Here is a 22,303-nt window from a genome sequence, read left to right as displayed (position 1 = left end):
AACAAGAGTGCTGTTTTGTGGGCATTTTGGATTCACTTGCATGATAGTGTCAGCTACTTAGATTTAGTTTCTCTAAGCATGAAGAACGCTCTAGACAGATGCATCGGTTAATTGGAAACCTCAAAGACTTACTTTGACACTTGAGAGCCTGTGCAGTAATCTGTCGGCTACAGGCGTCACACCAGTCCTGTGTAACAGGCTTAGCCTCGAACTGGTGCCCCTCTCCTCTCTCCGTCCCCACTCTGGGGTCCAAACCCTGGGGGAAGATGGACCAGGCCTCCCTTCGGTGAGGCTCTGCACGGGCCAGCCTGACGACCCCAGTCTTGCCCTGTGTGACCCTCTCCAGCGGGAGACTGCTCCTCTCTTCTTGTGCTAGCTCACCGGATAAGATGCTCTGGTATCCGCTGTCCCGTCTCCCGAGTGGAGCGTCTCTGTGCCGGTGCGCTCCTTTGTGTCCGTTCGTACAAGATCCTGCTGGCATGACAGTGATGCACGACTTCTTGAGCGAGGTCCCTCTGCGACCACCTGTGTTATGGTTTGAGTCACAGCTGACGTTGCTGTTGCAGTCAGTGCTGATGTCTCCGGTTCGACTCTCTCGGCTTGTCCGCCCGTCACAGTCCGTGCTGCCCTCCTCTCCGTCCCGGTCCGAGCTACGTGGCGCAGCAGGGGCGGCCGGAGCTCCGCATCCTTCACCGGGCATCTTCCCTTCTCTTGCCGCCGTTTCCCCCTCCAGCCCCGGAGTCGAGCTTTGAATTCCCGCTTCCCTTTCAGTAGAGACAGAGCCACACTCTCCGCTGTTCCCTGAGCTTCTCCTGAACATCATCTTCTCCCAGGACGACTTCCTCGGTAGAGTGATTTTCTTTCTGCCGGGCAGCTTGAAGAGCAGCATCTGAGGTTCCGAGTCCAGCCTGTGTGGACCCGGGTGCTGCCCCACCACACTCACAGACGCCATTATCCTGTCCTCCTTTAATGCGTGTGTGTTTGGTTGTTAAGAGTGTGTAATAGTGCGTGTTTTCACTCCGTGCCCTGAATGTAAACTCAACTCACGCCCGCGACATCGTGTAGTAGTGACGCAAGACGGGTTTAAATGTCGCGAGCGCGCCTGCTTTAAAGCGACAGGGAGCGCGCCGCGCGCTAATCCCTTCTTCATAGTATGGATTTGATTCGACGTTAATGACTGATTAAACTCTAATATTCGGAATAACAACTCTTACAGTCATGCTGAGTTGATGTTTATTTTTTGTAGTACCGTTTTGTTTAGTACAGTTTCTAACAGACCTTTACATCACATTTATGTACACAAAAACATCTTTTATATGACAAGTATGATACAAAAAGTAGGCTACCTTAAACAAAGGCTAATATCAACCCGGAAATATTTTAGGGGCGCTGCTAAAGACTGGATCAAGACACAGAAACCAATAATAGCCAATAATGACGAGGATTAGGCTCCTATTTTACTTGAGCTATCGTTTAAATACTAACTAAACCTGCAGACGAAATAACACAAATGTTATCAACACATTGCTCGGCCCCATCCATTAGCTACACATCTTTGTTGCTCTTTTGTTTGTGAGCTGGGTAGAGCTGCAATGTAAGTACTTTTGTTGTAGTAAATTTAATTACTGAAAACCTAAACCTGTGAAATGGACATGTAGGCTGTACTTAAGTAATGTATTTAGAAAGACCATGGGACTAAAACATTTCACACTGGTTTGAGTAGGCCACCAACAGATTTTCCAATTCGCTAACAGCACGTCATATGATCGACAAAAACCACTGAAGCAGCTGAATTCGTCACCAAACTGAACCAAGAAAGCCCCCGAGAACACCAACACCCCTCCTACAGTCTGAGTGCGAAAATTTCACTTCTGTACTTTGTTCAGTCACATCAGCTCAGTTCTTTTCAAGAGCTGTTTGAAACCTTTCAAGTTCCCAAACACACCCACACAAGTTTAATGTTAAAGTGATTTGAATAATGCTTTGAGTTTGCTGTTGACATACAAGTCATGCATGAAGTTTTTCACTTTTAGGAATGTGTTTGGTCTTGTCAGGGGTTGTGCTGTAAAGGTAGAAAAGAGGACATTAAATGGCTTTTACTTTCACTTTCAAGGATTTGCTATTATATAATTCTTCAGCAACGATAATATCATTTCTTAAGGCAGAAACTGAGATCTTGAAAGAAATCTAGGAAATGGCCAGAAGAAAACACAGATTCAAACCACACTAAACATTCTTTTTTAACTTCACCCATCACCTGTGTTCCCCTTGTATACAAATAAAAAAACCCATGGGATTCCCCACTCTAAACCAAACAAGCAAGTGTCATCTCATGCTGTTCATTTGCCTTACTTTCACTGAACTGAGATATTGTTTTGTTCAAAATGAGACATTGTAGCAGCTGCTGACTTTCCCTGAGCTTGTCACCTCTTTCTTACAGAGGAACCTATGATAAAAAACAAAGAAATTACTTGTCATGAGAGTTAAACATTGGCAGAAAAAAAGACATCAAACTGCAATCAATGATTCAATCAATAATTATTTACAGTGATAAACTTCAAGTCAACTTAGATATGAAGTCACATCAAATCATCCATGATCAAAAAGACAGCAGGTGACTCTTAAACTTCCTCAGACAGATGTACAAACACAAATATGCCATCAAGCCTTGTTAAATTAATCATTTAAAAGTTCGCCCAGCTTAACAGTGCTTTTTTCCCGTCTTTCAGATGAAGAAGAAACACAGCCTCAGATAAACACAGCAGCTGACTTGGCATTTATCCTGACAGTCCATCACTGCTGCAGCCTATTAGAAAAACAAGAACACTTAAAGCATTAATGTGGTTTATATTGAACTGCTCTGCTTTGTCGCTGCACAAACATGCACTGGATAAAAATCCATTAGTAGCATTTCCTGCTCCTAAGTCCTGTGCAGCCATGTCTAAATTAAGATTCACATTTAATTGATTGTCCTTGGTCGCTTCCTCCTCATGCAGCGCTGGCTGCAGCAGGTCCAAGAGGATCCACAATGTCCTTAAGTGTTCCTGATGGATGGTTAAAGGCTTGTCAGATAAACTTACATCCACCTGTTAAAATGAGGTCTGTCAAACAATTTAAAAACCTTGATAAATCAGTGAATTTCAATAGTTAATCACAATTAATTATGTTGTCAATCATATGTTCAAACTATTTTGTATTTTAAAGCACTAATTTCTTGTCCATATCAATAATTTTAAATAATCCTTAGCGGTGTCTTGAGTTGGGAATGAAATGAATGCAAAGAATTGCATTTTACATTTCAGACTTATAGATTTGTTATTCAAATTAGTCAGCGCTGCTCCACAAGTGTGGTCTGAAACCATCACTTAAAGGAATGAGAGAGCTTCAAAGTAGTGGGGTTTCCATCTAAATGCTTTGTAAAATTTTACAGAATTTTAAGAAATTTTGCAAGAAAGGAAAAAATAAATAAAAATTGCCTGTTTCAATCCACTATTATTACTAAGCCATTACTATTATTGATACTAGTATTAGGAATTGACAGGTGGGGCACAGGTGTGGCTCAGCAGGCAAAAGTCCTCAATGTACTGGTCACAGGACTGAGTTCTATGCATGTCTTCCCACACTCCCTTCCCCATACCTCTTGTCTCTCTTTAGCTGTCCTATCTAAAAAAGGCAAAAGGTAGAAAAATACTGTAGAAAAAGTTAAAAAGAAAAAAAAACTGTAGAAGACGAGGCCTACATGCATTCTGGAAAAATAAATAAAAAATGATCTATCTGCAGAGATGGACAGTTTAAAGTAATCTTTTCTAAGCCTACAACGCTCTTGCAAAGGTTCTATTAAGAGCCCTGGATTCTTGCTTGTTCATGTTAATCCTAAAATGACAGAGAGAGTTCATCATTATTAATTTATCCATATTCATTGTTTATGATGCAAAAACGTTTTTCCTTTTATCGATATGCTAACATTTCAAATTCTTCCAAATATATAAAACTTTTAAGAAATATTTTGAGACTTTTTTTTTAATTGCAACATTTTTCCTCCCAGGTTTTTAGTGTACCAATTGAAAATTGGCATTAAAACTGGTGGATGGAAACCCAACTTGTGAACTACAGTGTTTAACACTAAAAAGAGCTATACAGCAGTGCATGTACAAAATGAATCACTGATGTTCAATGATCCCCTAAGACTATGCAAATTAAGCCAGACTTTGGCCCAATTGCATCATTGCAGCTCATCATTAAATGTCAATCCCCATTATAAGCATTGAGAACAAAAAATGCTTATATTGTGTGCTTGTTGTGGGGCATAATTGACAACATGTCAGAGACACCCCAGAGCACGATTCAACAGGACTAGCATGTTAAAATTGTTCTTGCGTCATTCTTTAGTTTCACATCCTGACTCGTAGTCAACACCTAACAAGAGGAGAGCATTTGCTCCTTATCTTTGCATCGTCATTTATGTCTGGGATTTATGTATACATACAGTGAAGCTGGAGTGTATTGGGGAAGTTAACTGGACACATTTTCTTGGCATGTTATCTCATTCATATCTCAAGTTCTGTTAAAAGGAAGCCATTCCATGTTGTCCTCCTCAACTACATTGGGGAGAGTCCATAACTGTTTCTTGTGTTTCTTCTTGTCATTGCATAGTCTGACATGATGCCGCTGTGAAAGACCAAAACAATTTTGTAGTCTGAGTCAGCCTTTAGTAGCAGCATTGACATTTCTTTTAGGAGTCCCAGTTGTTGCTTCCTCTATGTAAAAAATCCTGTTTAGGTTAACAATTGAGCTATGGGAAATTTTCACAAGAACCTGTTCTTTATTATACTCTACTTAGCAACTACTGTCTTAAGCTAAGGGTGCTTAACTTCCTGTTTGAATAAAATCTCTCTTTTATACAGAAAGAAAATGAGGAACTGCTGGTGGCATAAATTTAACCACAGAATAAATGACATTTTGTGACATTTAAAGGCCCAGCAAAGCCCTGATTTTACATTACTGTGAGAGCAGGAAGACACTACAGTGAGTAGTATCCAGCTGCTGCTCAACTATGGTAGCTTAACTATGGTGTGTTCAAAAGGGTGTTTTAAAAATTCAAAAGCACTAATTTGGCCCTTAACCGCAGCAAGATCAATGCTGACAGCTCTGTTTATAATGTCATGATGCTGCACTTTTGTCACAGCGTAGATGGTCTGGCCAAGCTTGGATCCAAAGCTGCTGTAGAGTTCACTGCTCCCAAACTATAGAACAAGAAAAAACACAACTGTTGATCCAATTTTCCTAACTATACTACACAATATTCCAAGACCAGCCAGAGATGTACAAGCAGGGAGATACTAACCTCTCAATTACACTGTTGTTAACCTGTAGTTCCCGCACCAAAATCTCCATTTCCTCCTTCAGATGGTGCATCCTGAAACAAAGAAAGACATGTTATCACAACAACAGGAAAACTGTCTCTATCCTCCAGCACACACAAAGACACACACCTGGAGACCATCTGGTCTTTGTCTCTGGCTGAGACTCCAGGCTGTTGTGAAGTTCTGCTAGACTGCAGACTGGACAAAATTCTGTCCAGGGCCTGAGAATGACAAAGAAGACGTTACATCATCACATTGCTGAGATGCTACAGGAATGACATCATGAGCAGGAACAGCACCTAGCATCTGTTATGTAACAATCTGTGATCTGAAAGTGAAATGCTGACCTTATTTTGGCGCAGATTGCTCATCTCTAGGTCCGCCAACAAGCCCGTGGAAAAAGAGCTAAAGTCCTGCAGCCGAGTCTGCATCTCAAGTAGAACACTAAAAAAGTACAGCACAATAGAGAGTTACTCAAAAGTTAGTTACCATTGCTACAATCTGTCAGGAGAGGATTTTTTTCTTCTAATTTGAATTTATCCACCAACTCACTATAAGTTTTAAAAGCTTGTGAATAAGATGTTTTATGCAGTGTTGCGCATTGACATGCAAAGGGTGTTTTTGTCCTAAATGAATGCATAATGGCTCATTGATATACATGCAATAGCACTGGAGAACAGATATGCTATTTGCTCAACAGTTTGAGGAGCACTGAGTGGGCACAACAGCCACACAATCCTTTTGTAAATTAGACTCCCAGTTTGTTGAATGGCATCTTGAATACTGTTCTGACCTGCTCCACGTCCTGGTAGAGGCGAGAAGCTCTTTGTATCTCTGCACACAGTCCTCTCTAAAGAGAGATTTCACTCTCTTAATGTGGGATGACAGGTGGATTCTGGGAAAAAAGTGTGACAATCAGATTACAGGAGAGCTCAGAATAACAACTTCACAGACTGGGTGAGCAGGAAAGCGGCTATGTAAAACCATACTCACTTCTCAAACTTGTGGATTTGCTCATCATTATATGCCAGCTCTGAGGTGAAAATCAGAAAATAGTTCTGTCAACCAATCCATAAACAGGAAGATTTATAATCGCACAATATGATGGGAAAAATACATACTGCCACTTATTCTGTCTTTACGATAGTGCTGATGGATTGCTGTTATTTTCTGCAGCAGCATCTCCATCTTTTGGCAGCTGTGAAAGATAAGATGTCAGAGGTCAAACACCACATAGCCACGAGGCTGATATGAAGCTTGAATTCCAGTTTACCTCTTGTCACTGGCCAGTGTCTCTGCCAGTTTAGCATGCTCTATATGCAGATGGTCGAGTCGGTACTGAAACTCCTGGATGCCGGTGGTGTATATAGGAAGATGCTGGTGAACCTGCAGAGAAGAAAGACATGCACACTAAAACCTTGTTCAACAAATCTCAAGTCACCGCTCATGGTTTCTAAGCCAGTTATGTTTCATTAGTTTATTCAGAACTCCTTCACTATTTCAAATTGTACTAAAAAAAATGCCACAATACAGAAAAAGTCAAAATCCTGACACAATTCTTAGCCAATTTTTCTTCTGTGCTGCTTCATCCTGGCATGGTCACTCACCATCTGAAGCCTTTGATTGCCATCACCTGACCCTTGGTTTTCTGAAGTGTGATGACCTCTGAGAAAGGAAATCGCAACATATATAGGAGTAGAGACAGGGATACAAGTGAATAAAGTCACCAGAAAGACCATTTTTCATAAGCTGAGGCAATCATACAAGGGGTAAAATCCATAACACATCATTAAAAAGAAATACAGCTCAATTTTTTAACCTGGTACATATCATAAGGTATTTCATAAAAGAAACATCTAACTGTGCAATTCACCTGTCACGGTAAATAAACTCACAGTGTGTGAAGCCTGTGCTCCATGTTGAGGCAAGACTGCAGTCTAACGGTAATCATCGCAATACTGTTCATCGCTTCTCCACACTCCCTGCGTAACCTCATCCTGAGGGACAAGAGGAGTGTGTGAGAGGAGTGCATGCAGGGAAAACATTTGACACAGATCATTACCTATAGACACATTACTCTGTGCAGTAAGACAAATGATCCTTGGTTAATACAGTATGAGTCTCACATGTAGCTGTAGTATCCCTGTAGTAGCAGATCTCGGTGTGAATGCAGAAGCTGTACAATCCTGAGGTACTGGTGAACTATTCCCACTATTACCTACAGAGAAGAGGAATTTAAATTGTGCTGGATGCATAAAATACAAATTAAGCAAACATCAGCATCATTGCAGCACCTTGGAGAAGTTGTAGTCTGCCACAACATCAAACTTGGATGGGATGACTGGAGTCTCTGCTGCAGAGAAAAAATAAACACAATCCACAAATAAAAGAGTTTAGTAAACAGTGGGAGTTTTACAGAATCATCTATCAACAGAATTGCATAAAAGAATCAGACTCACAAAGATATTTCTTTTGAGACAGTCTAATACCAGACTACACCTCTATCAAAAGTCTTTCATGCCTCCCTCAGGAAAAGCAAAGAACAAAGACGAGATATCCTGAGGACTTCACAGAAACATATCAAAGGTATTCATGTCTTTGACTGTCTTACGTTCTCTGAAGGGCAGACTGGGGTTTGCTTCAGGCCCAAAGCTGAGCAGAATCAGAGGCTGGGCTCGTGAAGTACTCGGGAGGTTGACCACCTTCATATTGCCTTCCAGAGGGAGGTCGTGACCCAGGTAGAGCAGATGCTGCATCTGAACTCCGATACCAGTCTGAGAGGCCACCTCCTCAAAGAATACAGACACCCTGAGAGGATGGAAAGGAGACAGAGCATGTTGATATCTAAACAGCTTTAGAAATGTATCACAATATCACTTTAAAAACAATAAACCCTGTTTTCTGCCAATTTTTTATGTTTCACATTTTAGCTTCCTGATGTGTCATCAACTGAGTGAGTCATGTTGTATAACTCCCCTAATTTTCAACTAAATACCAACATCCCACTTTGTACCACCTCCTTTAAATTCACTTCATTTCAGACCTCTCCTACTCTTGACTCATGCTGTGAAGTAAACAATAACACAGACTGAGCAGGCATGATTCATCTAAAGGTCAGTTCAGGAGAATACAATTTGCATAGCAGTATATGCATCTAGCCATGAACACAAAGCCCTTTGAAATTGAAACCAAAAAATAGGGTTGAATTTGGAGATCAAAAGCTTTTCATCTTTCCTACATGTTTTAGGGAGGTGTTTTGCACCTGCAGGTTAGAAAATAAACTTGTCAAAGGTCAGTTAAAGCCATTTTCATTTCGAATAAACTCCAGCTCTTGACATTTAAGAATATCAAAGATTTTTGGCGCCCCCTGCTGATGTTTTAGCCAGTCTGAGGGGAGCAGTACCTGTAACAATTTTAAAACAGGAAAAGTTCCTGCAGGAAAAGTTCTAAAATAACATGTTGTGTACCTCTATAGATGCTTATGTAAACCTTTTGTCGTACTACCTGGCTCACTTAACAACTGCAGTTTTCTCTCTGTTAATAGTAGTTGTCGCAATAACAGAATTTGACTTTTGATGTGATTCTAGTAAAAATCAGACATTGATCTTGTTTCAATATCACCAAAACAGAAAATAAGCTCAGAACCCAAAACTGTAGTTTTTTTATTATTTAAAATTGAAGTGTTTGTAGTAATTTTCCCTAAAAAGAGTGAATATCAAAGCTAAAATATTTCATCTTGATTCATCATTGGTGATCCAAAAGAAGTTTATGAAGTGGTTTTCTCTCTGTCTACATGACCTAAATTTCTTACTTAGGACAATTTATTGGTGTCAGCATTTGTGCAGCAGTCTAAAAAGCACACTCAACAGTCTGAGTCTGAAGGTCATGACTTAAAGAAAACAGAAGGATCTGTTGACATCTCTGAGTCTCTGCTCTTAGTGCAGCGGATAATTGCAGATTTCACAAGAATCGTTCAAATAGTGATACAAGCATGAAATTTGGTACATGTGCTCTTCGAGGTCTACTCTTTTCAAAAATAATGCTGGCCACATAAAAATCCAAGATGGTGACCATTTTCCAAGCTGGCTGCCTTGCCTGACCACATTTTGCTTTATTTCATTTTTTAAACTGTTGCATAATGATTTTTTTGAAGACAAAAATGTTTGAGTTTTTTTAATCATTGTCATAACATAAAATTATTATTGTCATAATATAAAATTTGATTACAAAGATGGCATCCAAGATGGCTGCCATTAATTTAAAGTATTCATACCTCGGCAACTTCTGAACATATATACATGATTTTTTGGTGTGCACATACATTTTTTGGGTCGTAGAATCCAATGGAGCCATTTTCACATTTTTTAAGTACAGAACTGAGTCAATGATGAGAGCTTACAAATGCAATAGAGTGAATGTCAGGAAACAACCAGGGCACACTGGTGACATCGCTGCTGTGTAAGTCAGCATGGTGTTCAGTGTCAGCTGATCTAGTTTTACTAATACTGTAGTATTAGACTAGTAGTTGTAGTATAGTTTAGTTTCGTGCCCCAAATGCTAACAGCCCCAAATCAATTAGCTAGTAAACAGTAGTTGGTAGGTATTAAATAGGTAGGTGTTAGATAGCTGCACCTGAACTGACAGGGCGTGCCAGCGTGGGACAGCTGAGCCAAGGGTAAGGGGGCTCTACATGACTTGCTCATGTAGTTACCCGGATGGTGTACAGATCACACAGGACTTAAGTGACAGCCTTCCGCAACAGGGGCAAGAAAACTGCCTGGCAAACATGGGACATTTGTCCGGAGGCCTCTCCTGTCTTCTCCAAGCTGAGCCAGTACCCTCTCACAGTGGAAGATGGCGACCTGGAGATACTGGAGAAGTTTGTCATACTGATGGATGACAGGTCCAGCACTGCTGCCACTGTGGACGAGGCCAGACTTGACATGTTTGCCAGAAAGCAGAGGCCTTACGAGGCAATTTCACCAACCAGAGCAGCTCTGCTCCAGCACACCAGGCGTGCTGCCTACCAGGCTGGCCATGTTTGGGCCCGGCAACCAGGTCTCAGCCAGAAGCAGAGAGTCCTGCTGACTGGGGATGGCAGAGGGTTGGTGAAGAATGGCAGGTCTTCTGGACAGCCAACTCCCCCATAGCCAAGAGCTGCCAACAGCTGACCAAATGCGGCTGTAAATCAGGCTGTCGTGGCAGGTGCAAGTGCTACAGGCTGGGTCTCACCTGTACAGCTCTGTGCACTTGCAAATGTGAGGTGTGACTCTTTACTCCTCTGGCATCTTTTTAAAACTTCTTTATCTTTATTTCTAATCATGGTGCTTATTTGTACTAACATGAATGTATATATACACGTGTGTTTTTTTCCTATGCACCATTCCTATGCACCATCAGTAAGAACTTCTGTCACTTCGAGAAGTTTTAGTATTTACAGTATGACCTTTGTGGGTTAGTGTGACATAAAAAAAATGTGTCAGTTCAATTCATTCTCTTTTTATTACTTGTTTATTTATTCATCTTTTTGAAATGTTTTTATTTATCTTTTATTTTTAAACGCCATAGTGTAATAGTCACTATTGTCAGCGCACATTGGGTACCAAAATGTACCTTTGAGTTTATACCTTGGTAGTTATTTATGATGGTAAAAAAAGATAAAAATCATTACTATATGGCTGTGTTATTATTTTTTCCTTGGCACCTGCACTATTCAATTCACGTGAAAATTATTTCATCACCCTAAAGGGTTGTATTAACCAATAAATCGATGCAAATGCAACATTCTTGACTACAAAGGTCACTGCTGGTTCTTACTGAAGCATTCTTGATTACTTTTGACATACATAACAAGTACGATGAAAGAGTAAGAATTATTATAGGGCTCTGGTTTTTTTTTTTTCTCGGGACCTACATTATTCGTAAAGGGTTACATTAACCGATAAATCGATGCCACATTCTTGACTACAAAGATCGTTGCTGGTTCTGATTGAGACATTCTTGATTACTTTTACATCCATTAGAAGTACAATGAAATGAACAGTGTAGCATCGCTGAACTTTGGCCTTCTTGTGGAACTAACATGGCAGCTGACAAAATCTTTGAATGAATTTAAAACTTTAAGTTTTTTATAAAGTTTTCCTTTGAATTACCTAACCTTGAAATTATGGGTTTTAAGCCAGGATATGCATACATCTGTGTATTTTTCCTTTTTTGGATAAATAACTTTGGAAGGCAGGAACAAACAAAATAGGCTATATATATATATTTGTTTTTGGGCCTTTTTGTGCCTTTATTTGGATAGGGGAGGACAGTGGATCAACTCAGAAACAGGGGCGAAAGTGGGGGAGAGACATGCAAAGGACCTCAGGCCGGATTCGAACCCGGGCTGCTCGCGTACATGGTGTGCACCTTCACCACTCGACTACTGGCGCATCCAGCAACATTTTAAATGAAAATAAATGTTTGATGGCAGACATCCTTAATGCCATTTTTGATGCAGCAGTTCAGGTAGCCTTTATGGCAAATGGAACAAGTCCATTAGATTCTCTGACTTGAAAAAGATAGGATTAGACACAAAATCATTTTTCTATCTCTATAAGTAGCTGAGATATTGCGAAATTTGTCTTTTGAAGCAGCCATCTTGGACGCCATCTTGGTTAAAGTTTAATATGCAACTGCCATGGACAAAATTATCTTCACTTGCCATCTTAGTATCTAAAAACCTAGACTTGGACAATAATTGCGTTTTTTTTCCTTCAATTTTTTAACCCATTACAATGGGGCTCAGTGTGATGTGTCGGCCATCTTGGAAAATGGTCGCCATGGATTTTTGCGTGGCCAGCGTTTTTTTTGTTTTTGTTTTTTTAAGTAGGCTTTGAAGAGTACATGTACCAAATTTCATGCTTGTATCACCATTTGAACGATTATTTCACTTATCTTCTCCGCTATCTCTGTTTGAAACAGAAACTAACACTAAGGGAGTGCATCTTTGAGTTCTGAAAGGATTTTACCAAACTTATTTGCCAATCAGTGACTGAGAGCTGCTAGTGTTATTGTAGCTGTGACAGAGGGCAAGAAGGAGCGCAACTTCAGCGGCAATCAGATAACATTTTGCACCTTCCTACATGTTTGTGTGGAGATGTTGACATGTTTTTAAAGATTCTGAAAATGTGGGCCTTCGCTAATACTAAAAAAACAAGACAATTACTGAGAGTGATGTCTTTTCATTACTTCTTTTAGTGTGAGCCTCCTACAAAGGCAACATTTGACCATGAAAACAGATCAGTCTGTTCAACTGATGACTTCTTCTGCCCAGTAGAAAACCCCTTATTAGATTCAGAAGCAATCACTGCTTACCAGTATCCATTCATGCCACATTATCTGCAGATGGCCGATATTTGTCAGCTAGACTGATATTGGCAGATACTGATGTTAAAGTGATGCATCAGTGCATCCCTTTGTCTTCTAAGATTTTAGAGCAGTGATTTTCAGTTGGTTGGTCAGGACCAAAGAGTAGGCTGCAAAGCTGTCTCAGTGGGTCATGAAGAGAGCCTGGGCGAAAAAACAAGTCTATGATGTATGGAAGCCCAAAGCTGTGATACACTTATATATATCTTGTTTTACTTCATTTTGCCATGATAAGTATTTTTTTTCTCATGATTTCAACTTTATCTTATCTTCAGATAACAAGCTTGGTTTTACAATGATAATGTGTTTAGAACTCAAGCTCTCTAAAAACATTTAAACATTTCTCACAATTACATGAAACACGAATTTCCTCCTTGAGCTTTTATAATGATGCAATTCATTTTTTTTAACCATGTTTTTTCTGTCTCTTTGTTCAGTCATATGTTTTTGTCCCGTCCAAGGTGCAAACAGCAATGCTTTCATTTAATAAATTTGGGTGGTTGAAATTTTTATGGAAATTTTGGTTGCAATTCCTATTAAGGAGTTGGTTGTGGGTCCTGAGGCTGGCCCAGTTGAGACTGGCAGCTAGAAGACAAAACTTTAGTTTCAAAAATAATGAAAGTTTTGAAAACCTTAGCTCATGTGCAAATTCTGACTTGAAATTTTTACTACAATGGCAATAAATTTTAGAATTACAAAGACATATATTCAACACATAATGCATCTTTTTTTAAAATTATTATTTATTTTTGGATGAAATATTTTAAAGAGCCAAAAAATTAAGACCTCTGAATTACAGTGAGTTGCGCATAGATAAAGGCTATAGGTAAAGTCATGGACAAAAAGTATTGGCATCCCTGGAATTTTTCCAGAAAATACACCATTTCTCCCAGAAATTGTTGCAATTACAAATGTTTTTGGTATACATATATTCATTTAGTGTGTGTGCATTGGAACAACAAAAAACAGAAGAAAAAAGCCAAAATTTACATAATTTTACACAAAACCCAAAAATCGAATCAAGAAACAGGCTTCATTGGCATTATTTTTAGCCGACCTTTCATGTGTACTGTGTTTGTAGTAACCTACAGATATCCACTCCAAGCGAGAAAAAGCATGACTCTGTTTCATTTGTGTTAGATTTGTGTGGGATGTTATGCTTATCTAGATACTTACGTGCTGTAGTGGTGTATGTAGATGCAATGTGCCTGGGCCTGCTGCAAAGAGAAGAGGTGAACCGGCTGTCGCTGCAGGATGTCTGTGGTCGCTGTAAAGAACTGATCAAAACCCCAGCACCTGTCCTGATCAGCCTCCAGTATGCCTGCCAGTACTGGCACCACCTGCACTGTCAGACCTCTGCAGACAGTACAAAAGAGTCAGAACAGGGGGGAAAGAGATGGAATCAATGAAGAGATATCAAATATTTTCATGAAAGAGTTACTTAAATGCATACTAAGAGCTCTTTATGATGTGACATACTGTGAGAGTTGGCAGCTGTGAGGTAGGTTGTAGCTCCACTCTATAGGTCCATCTGCCACACGCTGCATTCCAGCTATGGCTCCCATAGGCTTCTCTGTAGTTATTTTGAACCTGCAAATAAAAACACAGACTGATAAATCCCTGATAGGTTTTCACGTTCTGACCAAATCCCCAGGGCTGTAGATATAGATCAAATGTTTGTGTTAAAAGCATTTGCTCTGTGGTTAATGTTTGGAGATGTAATATAATGACTTACATGGTGGGCTTGTTTCTCCGTGGCCCTCCATACGGTATGAAGGGTAGACTCCCAGTAGCAGCATGGTAAAATGTAACACCGATACTCCACAGGTCGACACTCACTCCATAAGATTTCTGATGAGGCTTGCGCAACACGGCACGTTCATACATGTCTGGATGCTACACTTAAACACAGTAGGACGAGAGCACAAGCACATCTCCTCAGAGTGATAATCATCATATATTCATAGTTATCATTTACTGTCAAATTTCAAGATAAAGTAGTTTTTTCTTTCCCAAGAGGGACAGGAAAGTCATGTCAAAGTAGATCAACCCACTAAAAACTGGACAATCTTGCAGTATTTTAATATAAATTTGCCCACTAGAGGGCTACAAAGTCTCCACGCTAAAAGTTGCTTAGATGTATTAAGATCTGGCTTCCACCTATTTCGTTTGACATCTTTGTCATCTTTGCCAAGAAAAACACTGGGTACAAATAGCTACCTGGAGCAGATCTAAATATATGAGAGGTAATAAAAACAACAATTTTCAGAATCACATGGAGATTCAGTTCATAGTTTAGATGACTTCCTTCTGGAGCAGAGGTAGTTTGGGAAAAAAATTGCAGGGAAAATAACAGGTTAGCAAAAACTCAAGTATTAAAATCAAAGGAATTAGTGGAGACATTGAAACCACATTGATGTCATCCTTGACTTTTTAATGAACTGCATACATTAAGGGCGCATTCACACCAGGCCATCCTTACTGTGCCTGGGCATGTTTGAGCCTAAAGCCCAGTACGTTTGACCAGTGTCAGAACATTTGTTCCGGGCTTGGGTGCTGCACGCTTTACGACCCCGGCACAGAAGGACAAGGTAGGCCTAGGTACGGTACGAATGCAAATGAAGGAGCCCTAGTGCAGGAATGTGACGTCACATGAAGTAACAACAAAAGGACCTGCTTCAGAGCACATGGAGCACGGCAGGCAGCAGCTTCATGCTCAACAGATATACTGTCCTAAAGAGAGAGGCCGATAGAGACAGCAGGATTTTTCTTGAGAGATGGAGGGAGAACTACATATAGTTTATTAATCCTATGGCATTTTCACCTCCAGCTCTCATCAGATGGTTCAAATTGCTCTCGTCGTGGTAAAAACTATTTTAATCGAACATTTATTCCTGCTCTGGACACAGATTGTCCTATGACATGAGAGCGTGTTTGGTGCAGCACTGAAAGGTATCAAAAATTACGCAGAGATGGCACAGTTCATGGCGCATAAAGGAACGCCAGGAGGATTCAGATAATATACGGACACGCAGAAGAATGACTGTAGAGGCTCATACAGGTTCAAAAGTCAGGGTTTCATTCAGCAGGAGAAGTGCTTGGAACTATGATCAGGCTCCAGATTATATGCTGTAGTGAGGGATAACTCCGCTATGAATCTCTCCCTCTCTTTCTCCTAAAACTCTCTAGTAAAACTGGGCGCTGTATAGTGAATGTGGCCAACTGATCCCTGGTCAGGTGAAATAACCCTGGTGTCAGATCAGATATCGTATAAATCTGTTGCTATTTTACACTCTGAAAAACAATACTTATGTATACTGAGTTATCAACACATATAAATTCATCAACAGTGGATGCTTCGTGTGATGACGTCAGTGCATTACATATCTGTGCCCAGGCCTGGATGCGTTGAGCAGTGTGAGTGCGGGCAAAAGGTGGGACAGGGGAGGGGGTCAAATGGGCTTTAGCACGGTACGAATACGGATGACCTAGTGTGAGCGCGTCAATAATGCATTCTCCAAGTTTTCATTTCAAAAGTGGAAGGCAATTCTGTCACTGCTGCCTTGCCTGAAGAACCAGCCTGGAGGAAAACTGCCATAAAAGAGAAGGTTACAAAATGTTCAGTAATCTTTTCACTGTTCATAAAAGGGGCTCTTTGGACATACTTTTTTACTGATGCACTTTTATTCTATTACATTTAACTGGCCTCATCTTATTTTCCATGTCCCCCTCCACTGAGGCAGTAAAAAGATTTTCTGCTCGTAAAGTTGACTTCTGCTTTATAAGGCAAATGTGCTGCAATGGAATTCAAATACAACAGGGTATCTTAACATTGACCGCAGTCAGTATGACAGCAGAACAGAACTTTGTAAACACAGCTCAGTGAAAATAACCATAAAATAAATGCTATAACAACTAAGTGGTAATGAAAATGTAATATTCAATAGTGTTTGTTCATTTTTCATCTTTTCTATCATAAAGTTCAACAGGCATATACAGCCCTGTTTTCTTTTGAGCAAGTCAGACTTATAATAAGAGTACCCTAATACATTTTGAAAAAGTTAAGAATCTTAAACTGTTTAAAATCTTCAAGTGGCACATAAAGGCACTTTTGAACACAATTTTCTCTACATACCTTATAAATTCTATTAAGTCGGGTACGATACACAATAAGAAAACATACGATTTACATAACCCCAAACAAAATATATGAAAAATGCAGACTTCTTCTCATAGTTACTTGATTTAGAAAATGCCATTTGCATCCTCATATTTACATAAAGCAAAAAAAGTTTTCTTACCAGATACTCTTCAGTTCCATAGATAGACACAAATTTCTCATCATCTTCCAGCTCTCTCGCTGCTCCAAAGTCAGTCAGCTTATAAACAGACTTGCCATCCTCGCCAACCTGCCGCATGATGTTTCCTGGTTTTATGTCCCGGTGTACCACTCCATTTTCTCTCAGGTGGTTCATACCTTGAACTGAACAGAGGAAAAACATATATGTTTGAATTTATGATGGTAAGATTACAGGGAAATATCAAGCGATAAACCCACCAACACACTGTAAAACTGTCAGAAACTCTGTTTCAGGCAGGCCAAAGGCGTTTTCTGGCTCCTCCAGTAGACTGAGCAGACTTCCTCCTGAACAATACTCCATCACCAGCACTTTATTTTTGGAGGGCATCTAGAGAAGAGGGAGAAAAAGAGAGGTGAGCCGTACCTCTAACAACATAAAGACAAGCTTATGGAGCTTTTACTGCCACACTGTGTTTAACATTATTACTTTTAATACGTCTAGGCTATCTTGTGCAATATGGGTGTGTGAAAGTTGTTTGTTTTCATCTGTAGGTGTTCTTTTTTGGTATGTGCTATTCATGTACTTGTGGATTTAGTGTTTATTGAGGATTGTTGTTGCTTATTGTATTGTTTTTACAACAAACATTGTGTTAACCTTTATTAGCCCTGTTTAAATCAATGCAAACTTTTACTTAATACTTCAGCATTTCCACGAACAAAAAAGGTTTTGTCTGATCAACTGTAACTCTAACGCCCTGCAGTAACTTTGCACTGTGCTTATACAAGACTATATAAGTTGCCATAACCAAAAGGGCAACACCAAATTATTAAATGTCTTCCTGTTGGTTGATTTGAAGTAGTTAATAAAATAATATAAAGGCAGCAGGGCTCATTAAGACTGTGGCTTCCTTAAAAGCTAGACAACATCTGCTTTTTGTCCAAAGTTATGGAACGGACTTATTTAGGAGAACAACCTTTAAGCAATGTATTTCTTAAAAAAAAGACAGATTTTTTTTATGTGACATGACTTTTTAATGGATAATGACATCTAAAGAGAAACTAAATTAAAAAACAACAAGAAGAGACTAAATCAAAGATATACTGACCATTCAAGCTTCCTATCATAAAGACAGAACATCAAGTTGTTTTTTTTTTTTTTTTTTTTTTACACAAATTAAGTGATGCAAGAGTAAAATCAATATTCCGTTAACACTCAGTTATCTGTAGTTGTGTGGTGCAGTGTATACATAGGCATATGGAGGATGCCCATGTATTTGTCAGTCTCCATGGTGCATCCACTTCTAAATTCCCTCTATAAATCTGTGCCAACCCCCATTAGTCACTCCATGAATAAACTGTCATATTAATCAATGAAGACAGAATTCTTAATGGGTAAATACCACCATCTGTTGTTCTGTCCTCGGTATCCCAGTTATGATCGATGAGTGTTAGCTCTCTAGCATTAGCTATGTCAGATCAGTTTTCACATACACTATATTGCCAAAAGTATTCACTCACCCATCCAAATAATTGAAATCAGGTGTTCCAATCACTTCCATGGCCACAGATAAAATCATTCACCTAGGCATAGACTGTTTCTACAAATATTTGTGAAAGAATGGGTCGCTCTCAGGAGCTCAGTGAATTCCAGCATGGTACTGTGATAGGATGCCACCTGTGTAAAAAGTCCAGTCATGAAATTTCCTTGCTCCTAAATATTCCCCAGTCAACTGTCAGTGGTATTATAACTTAAGTTCATATACAAGTTAAGGCAGGTGAGTGAATACTTTTGGCAATAAAGTGTAAGTTCACATAACTTTTTGCAGACCTGATGCTACTGAGGAGATTTAGGTCAGCACAGCAGTGTTTAGGTTTCAAGAAAGAAACCCCAGCGTCTTTTAGGAGTACTGAGAGTGTTTGTTTTGCCTGTAAAGTTTGGTGAGGTGCTGGTGCTACAGCTGCAGGAAAAAATTATGACATATTACTCGTCATCAAGGCAACGAAGAAAAACAAATGCCTGACGGATAATCATGACAGAAACAAAAACACTTACTGTATTTGTGAAAACAGCAGAACCATTGAGTTGATCTGAGTGTTAAAAAAGTGATGATAAAAGCTACTGGATCTTGATCTATCAAACAATATGGATATTTTGATTTTTGTAGCATATTTTATTTCTTTCTAAGAACTTAAATACACTGCACCATAAAAACTACCATTACCATTGTAATGAGTATGAAAACTGCAGTTACAAATATAAATCTGTATGTTTGCTCCATCTGAGCTACACATATACTGACACAATTAACCCCAACAGTGCTTAGGAATTTTCAAATGAAAATGGATGATTATGTAAGTGTCTAGCCTGTCTCATCACCCAAGTTTAAAAAGTGACAACATGAAAATACTAAAGGTCGATTTGGGAAAAAATGGTTAAGGTACATATATTAGGAGTATCCACTACTCCAGGCATCACTTCACCACTGCACTTCGCTATATGAGCAGATAACTCTGTGATATAATTTTCTGTGGTAACTGAGCCAGAAAATCACTAACACCACAGTCATCAATGATTCAGACTTATTCTAAACTTACCTTGAGGTAATCCCCTTATGCGCTAATGTTCTCCTTTTCATGATATTTGGAAATAAAGCTGCTGCCCTATTTTACTTAGCTACAGAATTTCAGTACCTATACTGTACTAAGTTTCTCCTTGTCCCTATCTGGGTTCCTTTTCTGAGTTCACATCAATCATGGTAGTCTTACCTCTTCCACAGCAAAAAGCCTGACGATATTGCTATGGTTCAGCTTTCTCAGCATCTCAAACTCTCTCATCTGGACCTCATGGGGACGGTTGTAGCTCATCGTATTAAAAACCTTGACAGCGACAAGTTCCCCTGATCTCTGCGCACGCACACAAACACATTTACATCAACAAAACTCATCAAAGCATTTCATGTCATCAGCGCTGCAACCACAACCTTTTCTTATCACACATCCTGGTGTTGCTTTAAGTAAAAATGTAGGATGACATTTAAGGTAATGGAAACAGTGACGTTAAACAACTTTTCAGTAAAAAACAAAGAAAGCAAACAGACAAAAAAAACAGCTTCATATAATATTCTTGCCACCTTGTTGCGTGCTTTGTAGACACTGGCTGTAGCCCCTTGACCAAGGACATCTTGTATAGACCACAGGTGGTTTGCTGTACTGGCTGTAATCCCTGACATACTGAATGAAAGTAATATGGACAATAATTATAAGACCAAAAGTTACAAGGACATGAAAAGAGAGTGATGAGGTAGACCACATCGATTCAGGTTTAAAACATCTATTAAGTAAAATATCAAAATAACAGAGCAACATACTAGTTAGCTATTGAATGCTCAACAGAGTTAAAGGCTAGAACAATACTATATTTACCTTTAAGGTAAGCCATACACATAATTTATTAAACCAACACATTGACTTCCTAAACAATTTTTATTTCCTCCTGCAACAAGTATTTTGTCACCTTTAATTTATATTTTTGCAGAAGGGGAACTGTTTTAATAAAAAAAGGTCACATATTTACTACAGAAGGCAAAATATTTGTGGCACTAATTGATTTTTTTTTTTTTAATTCCATGAGATATTTGAACATTTGAACTTCAGGGCCACCGTACAATACGTCTACTCAATAATACATCGCCAGCTTGCTTTAATTTAAGTAAGCATCATGTTGTCTCATGACGGACAGCTTTTGTATTAACTGTATAACTTAAACACCTCAGTTCAAACTCGCGTGAGTTCTTCATTAACCAGTCCAAACTAAAATATTCATAAAGTTTAAACGACTCGCTTAAACTTAGCAGGAATGTTAGCTTACCTGGGTAGCAGCTTCAGTTAGCCGTGCTGTTTCTGACAACTGTCCCAGGAAGACTGGTCTCTTCTGGTGTTGTCGCTACAGGCTGTCTATCCCAGGATATATGGCGTCAAAACAGGATACTGTCGTAGGTTACAGCTCCAGTTATTGAGTGGCTTTACGGTAACTTGACTGGAAAGACGCCTACATGTGAAACTTCTTCCGTGGTGAGCAACAATAACAGCAGCATACCTGCGTGCTGTCTGTTTCCAGAGTGGGGGGAGGGAGGGAGGGGGGCCTGCAGGCTCGTTAATAAGTTACTCCTTTCTTCCGCTTGTTTCTATCGAGGACCCATTGGTGTTCTCAAAGGCAGGCAGCAGCCGGTAGCATCACAATGCGGTGAATGTTTTGGGAAGTGTTAGTTTCAGTTAACACGGGGCGGACTCAGCGCATAAATAGAGACGGAAGTAACGCAAAGTGCACACTAGGCACTTTTGTCTGTCTGAACTTCCGACTCTGTTACTGTCATTTAATTATGAGAGAAGACTGAACAGGAATCGTCGGGTTTTTTTTAAACATCCCCGACGAATCTGCAGAGAATGCGCTGCAATATGGAGCTATTATTGTTGCATAACTATTTGCAAACGTGTTAGTACACAGACCTGTGTGCACATTTGTGTACAGTGCTTTAAATGGAAAAAAAAGTGTAGGTACTCTCCTTAATAACATGTTGTCAGTGTGTCACACAATCACAGGACAAATTTGGCCTACATGGAAGAAAAATCACATATGGGTAATTTTGTTTAACTTAACTGCAATCCCCAATAGCCTATATATTTTGATATTTTTCTTATCTGTAAAGAAATCACAAAAGCATAACTTTTCAAGTCAAATCCTTGTGGATCAAATGTCACACTTTCACCTTATGAACGGCCAGCGGAAAAATATATGAAAATAAACAACACGTTTGAGGGGGAAACACGTAACATTACCCAAGAAAGCTCCCTAAATAAAATGAGAAAAATAAAATGCTCTTTTCCCGTTAGACGCAACACTGATATAGATTATTTTGTGGTCAATGAACTTCAGCCGGCCCAAGCTTACATGGTAGCTACTGAGCCCACCCAATTTCAGGACAACAAGCCTCTGTACATGGGGTGCACGGGCACAACTATAAGGCTACCAGTGCCCCATTTTTTTTAAACCTTCCCAGGAAAATTCCTGTATTGTCTTTAAAGGAGGTGGGAAAAAACTGTTAAAAATACACATTTTTGGGGTTAATCTATGTGAATTTTAGATCAAAATGACATTCAACATGTATGCACTTGTATGAAAAAAAAAAAAAAAAATGCAGTCTCATCCTTTTCCCAACCATTTCACAAATCA

The 22,303-nt window shown here is 39.5% G+C and overlaps 2 protein-coding genes across 4 annotated transcripts in view; both read right to left on the bottom strand.

Annotated features, from left to right (window-relative positions):
- rassf5 (Ras association domain family member 5) overlaps window positions 1–1,016 on the bottom strand; it is a 47,154-nt gene extending 46,138 nt beyond the window's left edge. For both annotated transcript variants that reach the window (XM_041783995.1, XM_041783996.1), the window contains exon 1: window positions 133–1,016. In XM_041783995.1, the coding sequence (XP_041639929.1) occupies window positions 133–952 (820 nt within the window). In that variant the 5' untranslated portion in view covers window positions 953–1,016. The remainder of the gene's footprint in view (window positions 1–132) is intronic.
- A 240-nt stretch (window positions 1,017–1,256) lies between these two features.
- Window positions 1,257–21,242, bottom strand: ikbke (inhibitor of nuclear factor kappa B kinase subunit epsilon). 2 transcript variants are annotated; one of them, XR_005991704.1, is made up of 22 exons: window positions 20,942–21,242; window positions 20,205–20,304; window positions 19,840–19,977; window positions 17,332–17,461; window positions 17,075–17,256; window positions 14,509–14,669; window positions 14,253–14,363; window positions 13,950–14,129; window positions 7,975–8,171; window positions 7,658–7,716; window positions 7,490–7,581; window positions 7,259–7,360; window positions 6,971–7,028; window positions 6,637–6,749; window positions 6,485–6,561; window positions 6,357–6,396; window positions 6,157–6,258; window positions 5,711–5,807; window positions 5,493–5,584; window positions 5,345–5,416; window positions 2,353–5,243; window positions 1,257–2,062 (listed from the first exon to the last, which is right to left on the bottom strand). XR_005991704.1 is itself a non-coding variant. In XM_041783404.1 (21 exons), exons 2-21 carry the CDS (start codon window positions 20,301–20,303, stop codon window positions 5,180–5,182), a joined length of 2,166 nt encoding a protein of 721 aa, XP_041639338.1. In that variant the 5' UTR covers window position 20,304; window positions 20,942–21,242; the 3' UTR covers window positions 1,257–5,179. The 2 variants fall into 2 exon arrangements, 1 of the variants encoding a protein (XP_041639338.1); XM_041783404.1 differs by having other exon boundaries at window positions 1,257–5,243.
- Between the last annotated feature and the right edge of the window lie 1,061 nt (window positions 21,243–22,303).

Source organism: Cheilinus undulatus, linkage group 3 (assembly GCF_018320785.1).
Source record: "Cheilinus undulatus linkage group 3, ASM1832078v1, whole genome shotgun sequence".
NCBI lineage: Eukaryota > Metazoa > Chordata > Actinopteri > Labriformes > Labridae > Cheilinus > Cheilinus undulatus.
Note: the sequence above shows the minus strand (reverse complement) of the source record. Positions and strands in the feature narration are given on the sequence as shown.

Coding starts and splice junctions, on each gene's coding strand:
- ikbke (XM_041783404.1), bottom strand. CDS start 20,303: ATGTCAGGGATTACAGCCAGTACAGCAAACCACCTGTGGTCTATACAA. Junction 17,257..17,331: donor GACAGTTTTACAGTGTGTTG/GTGGGTTTATCG, acceptor TCCTCTGTTCAG/TTCAAGGTATGAACCACCTG. Junction 5,808..6,156: donor TCTACCAGGACGTGGAGCAG/GTCAGAACAGTA, acceptor GTACTTTTTTAG/TGTTCTACTTGAGATGCAGA.